The sequence below is a fragment of the Fukomys damarensis genome, unplaced genomic scaffold (genome assembly GCF_012274545.1).
Source record: "Fukomys damarensis isolate Sample0158 unplaced genomic scaffold, DMR_v1.0_HiC HiC_scaffold_1, whole genome shotgun sequence".
Lineage (NCBI taxonomy): Eukaryota > Metazoa > Chordata > Mammalia > Rodentia > Bathyergidae > Fukomys > Fukomys damarensis.
This window is the reverse complement of record NW_022900913.1, coordinates 24,135,264-24,140,285: the sequence shown is the minus strand read 5'-3', so window position 1 is coordinate 24,140,285 and position 5,022 is coordinate 24,135,264. Positions and strand designations below refer to the sequence as shown.

Below are 5,022 nucleotides of genomic sequence, written 5' to 3'. Positions count from 1 at the left end.
CACACAAAAAAAAAAAAAAAAAAAAAAAAAAAAAGAATTTATTATTTAGTTCAATTTTTTAATTTCTTTTAGTTTCCAGTAAAAATTGATAATTTAAACATTTATTGTCTATTCAGATTTTCTTTTGATAACTTCTTTTTTCTCATTTAATTGTTTATTCAATGGAAGTATATATAAAAACTTACAAATATGAGAACAACTATAATCTACTTTATTTTTTATTTATTATTATTGGTACCGGGGATTGAACTCATGACCTTGGGCTTGCGAGGCAGGCCACAGAACCACTGAGCTAAATCCCCAGCCCTAGAACTCAACTATACATATAATAGGATGATGGGATATTCAGTTCTTAACATATACATACAGTATCCTTTGTCTGACTTTCTTTTGTGACATTTGTTCTTTTAAAATATATCTTTCACTATAATATTACAAATGCTTAATACTTTTATTTGCCTCTTAATTGTTGTTTTTTTAAGAAGTAGATTCTACCCAGGTACAGTGTTGCATATAATCCCAGAGTAGGGGAGTGAGGCAGGAGGATTTGCAAGTTTAAGGGTAATTTGGGCAACTTAGTGAGACCTTGTCTTTGAAAAAAAGAAAAGACTATATTTGCCTACCAGGCGCGAAACCTCCAGTTCAATGCCCAGTACCAGGAGAAAACAAAAACAAAAAACCCCAATTCTCTCATATAAAACATAGAACTTTCCTTATATTATATTAGGAATTTTTTCTTTATGTTATTGTTTCATAAAATAATTATATATTGGCATCTTACTGAGATAAATTTTATAGAAAGAGAATTAAAATACATCTATGTAAGGAAACAGAATAAGCTATTTAAACAAAGCTGTGCCCTTTCGTTTTTTAAAGCTGTTAATTGTTTAATAGCCTTGATTCATAAAACAAACTGGATCTACTTTTTGTTGTATAATAGTAACATCCGCACAAACAAAATGTTACTATTTGCAAATAAAACATTCCAGCTAATATTGGTGACTTTAAACAAATTCAGAAAGTGAATTAATAAAAATATGTTTAAATGAGACTTTCTTCAAACTAAAACAAAAAAGTACAGTTTTTACCCTTATATCCTTAAGCCACATAAGTAATTATTAAAGTAACTTTAAAAGAAATACGGAGTAGTTCTATGAGAGTAAGACTGCAAATTTTATTTTCTTTAAACAGTTACATGCATTTTTATTCCCTTAGACCTGGGTCAGAGGGTGGGACGATGGTGGTGAGAGACATACATTTTCATCTTAGTTCTGTGCGGAACACTTCAGGAGTACCTTTACTCTAGGATTCCTTCCATAGCATTGTTCAGTTCTCCTGCAATCTGGAATCAGTTGGAGAGCTTTGTAAAAAAAACGAAATAAAACAAAACAAAAAACAAAACACAAAGGAGCCAGGACTGCTAGCACACATCTGTAATCTCAGAACACTGGGAGGATGGCAAGTTTGAGCCCAGTCTCAGAAATTTAACCATTTAGTGAGACCCTGTCTCAAAATAAAAAGTAAATAAAGAGCTGGGATGTAGCTCTGTGCAAAGGTCCTGGGTTCAATCCCCAGTACCACCCAAAACAGAAAAAACATGATTGACTCAGCCCATATGTGCAGGCAGTGAGGATCTAGGAGTTTGCAGTTTAAAGAAATCCCCAACTGCTTCTGATTACCATTGTCTGTTTTTGAGCCAGTGGCACAGATGCCATTGTCACCATCATCATTCAGTCATTGATTGCCGAGGACCATTGTATGAGTCAGTGCTAGGGAAGCTTATGTATGATATTCAGCATATATATCTGAAAGGCATCTGGGATAAATGTTAAGCTCCAGTCTGTAAAGTCTGTACTCTCAGGAGAGATCACTGGGCTAGGCCTGCCAGAAGTGCTTCATAAACACTACTGTGAGGTCTCAGAGAAATTGAGAAATTGTATTGATTATTAGCACAATTAATACATAAACTTGAAATGAACAAAGCCAGTTTTGAAGACAAGAGATGAGACTAGTCAGGAGGAAAGATTTATAATGGGAAATAATCAGAAATGAATTAGGAAAGGTAAGTTGGGGTGTCAGATTTAGGTACATGTGGAAGAAGTTCCTTCTTTTTTAGTGTTTATTTGAAAATAGTTTAGTATCATGGAAGCATCCTTTCATTACATCCTCTTGAAAAGTGTACAAGTTACTAGTATGGCAAGGTAAAACTGACACTATTTTATCTTCTGCATTACTTGCTTTGAAAGGTTGCCCAGTAGCAAGAATATTGGGAAATTTATTAAATTTTCCAAGCCATTATGGTCACATTAAATACTTTATTGTTGCAGACCTTAAAAGAATTAATCTTCCTCACGAAGCACTTTGCCTCTGCCAGGGAATACTTTGGTCATTAGCGAGACTGTTTGTATTCTCATACTGGATAGATAGTGTGATAGATGTTGCAGGTTAAGGCCAGAGTCTAGAATTTATTTCCCCCACACCCCTCTTACTTTAGAGATACTATAGATCTTTTTCCCTTTCCTTTTATATTATTTTTTAAAAATTTTTGAGATGGGGTGCCTTACTATGCTGTGCAGGCTGATCTTAAACTCCTCCTGCCTTAGCCTTCAGAGTAGCTGCAGGCTTGCTTGTGCTACTGCTCCTGGCGACTATAGATACTTTAGGTTACTATTTACACTATTGATATCATAGAGTGGTGTTTAAAAATCACAGAAACATGAATAAGTCAGTAGCATTCTTTGACTACACAGTTCCTCTTTTAAAAATGTAGCCTACGACTTTGATGCATAAATCAATGAAAATAATTCTTAGATCAAATAAAATGTTCTCATGTTAATGTACATTTATTTTATGTTAGGTGTGAACAGTATCTTTTCCACGTAATTTTGAGAGCAGAGGCACACTTCTCTAAATACCAGTGAAATTTTGGTTATTTAATTAAATGACATTTAAATGTTTTCTTTTTAAAAACTTGTTTTTTTTTAACAATGTGTGTGAATGTATACAAGCCTGTACTTTTCATCACCTGGTTGATTTGGTAAATGGCTGACTGGGGCTTCAGGTGTATATAGGAGTCCGGTTTGACCCAGTTCCAGGAAGCTTTCCTGATTTTTAGCACGGAAACCCCATTGTCACAGACAAAGAAGACCAACTGGCAACCAGACTCTAGTCACTGGGCGTTGTTGTGGGACAGAATGAAGCTTACAGGTCTCTGTGTACATCAGTTGTGTCTGCAGCCGTAGCTACTAATGCAGCTGAGCCAAAAAGCCCACAGTCTGCTGGTGAATCACTCATTAGGGACTGCCCTGAGAGTTTTTAAAGTAAGAAACTTGCTAAACCATATTTTTCATGATTTCACCATCTTTTCATGAATTTAAACTTTTACGATGAAAGACATGTCACAAATAGTCTGGAAGGAACCAGCCATTCACTTCTCCCTTATTAGACATGAAAAAAAAACATACAAGGCTCTTTGCTAAAATACAAAAATGTTCCTCTTGAACATAATATAAAAGCTTAGCGATTTGATATTTTTTCTTTTTATTATAATACCTTCTAATTTAAAAGTACAGAATTAAAAGAAATATACAGGGCACACTAAGCAATAATGGGGAAAATTTAAATAGAGGCATCTCTCTATAAATCTGAAGAAGTAAGCTATTCATTTGGAAAGTGAAATTAAACCAGAATATGCCTGCACTTCTCTTCCCTGTGATGTGGAATCTTTCCCCTGTGCTTTGCAGAGGTTAAGAAAAAGTTTTATCTGACTAGGTGTCCTTTTAAAAGTTTAAATTTTTAAGGTTTCTGTGTAGACGGCAGAAAAGGATAAAATCATTGTTCACTATGCCAAATGGCATAGACTCATTCTCAGGGATGACATTATAGTTTTAATACAGTATAGCTGCTATGACTAAAGGATTTTAAATGACATTTTTGCCTTTGGGGAGAAGGCGTTCCAAGAAAAAAAATACGATTAATTCCTTCTCTACTTAGGTTAAAGTCAATGCTTAAAAGACTTATGGGAATAAATGTCTTTTTTTTTTCCCTCTAGAAACCAAGTTCCGTCCGCATTGATCAACTGGATCGTGAGCAGTTTAACCCGGATGTGATTACTTTTCCGATTATTGTCCACTTTGGGATACGCCCTGCACAGTTGAGTTATGCAGGAGACCCACAGTAAGATATTTATCACTGTTTGTCTTAGCCAATTTCACCTTCTACTAACAGCTGAGTTAGCAGAGGATTACCTTTTAGTGGACGTTTCTCCTTTTCAAAAATTAAGACCTGAAATGAGCCATGTTTTCATATTCAGGTTACCAAATGAAACAAGTTTCAGTAGCTCCTGAAGAATGATTTTCTCTACCTGTTTGACTGCAAGAAGTTATTATTCATTATATTATTCTTTGCCATCTTGGTCAACATGAGTCCTGTATGGTTTTAGAGCTTTTCCTAACTCATCATTAAAATTGCTGTTACTATTTTTTATTTTTTCAGTGCTCTCTAGAGGAAAGTAGTACCATATTGGTTCCTGGCACTGCTGAATATACAGAGGCCTATTTTTGGGGCATCTTAAAAGAGCTTAAGGTCCTATGTAGAGTCAAGGGTTGTATTAATAGTAGAAGTCATGACTTCTTACTCTTAGAATTGATGTTACTTTGCACATTTGGGTTAGTGTTTTTCTGGGAAAAGATAAGAATATGTGGGAATGGAGATAGTATCGATATATTCTTCTGGAATATTTTCATTATATTCTTCTGGAATATTTGGATTTCCTATCTTGTTAAGCAAACCATTTCCTGACTTAATTTAAAAAAAAAAGGATTTCTAATGGGAGAAGGGCATGGGAGATTTTCAATTCATAAATACAGTTCTGGCTGGCATATATTAGAAGAGGCTAAAGGGTTTTGTTCTCTTTTTTCCTCCTTTGGATAAAAGTATGAAGCAGTGAACCAGGCAGTGTGTAAGTACTTCTTTCTTTCCTCCATTCTCTAAAAAAAAAAAAAAAAAAAAAAAATAAAAAAA

At 34.5% G+C, this 5,022-nt stretch overlaps 1 protein-coding gene across 4 annotated transcripts in view; it reads left to right on the top strand.

Moving 5' to 3' along the window:
* Positions 1-5,022, top strand: part of Drosha (drosha ribonuclease III) — a 127,478-nt gene that overhangs the window by 56,160 nt on the left and 66,296 nt on the right. For 3 of the 4 annotated variants that reach the window (XM_010605421.2, XM_010605418.3, XM_010605419.3), the window contains one exon: positions 4,052-4,176. In XM_010605421.2, coding sequence (XP_010603723.1) covers positions 4,052-4,176 — 125 coding nt within the window. The remainder of the gene's footprint in view (positions 1-4,051; positions 4,177-5,022) is intronic. The other variant, XM_010605420.3, reaches the window with a different exon arrangement.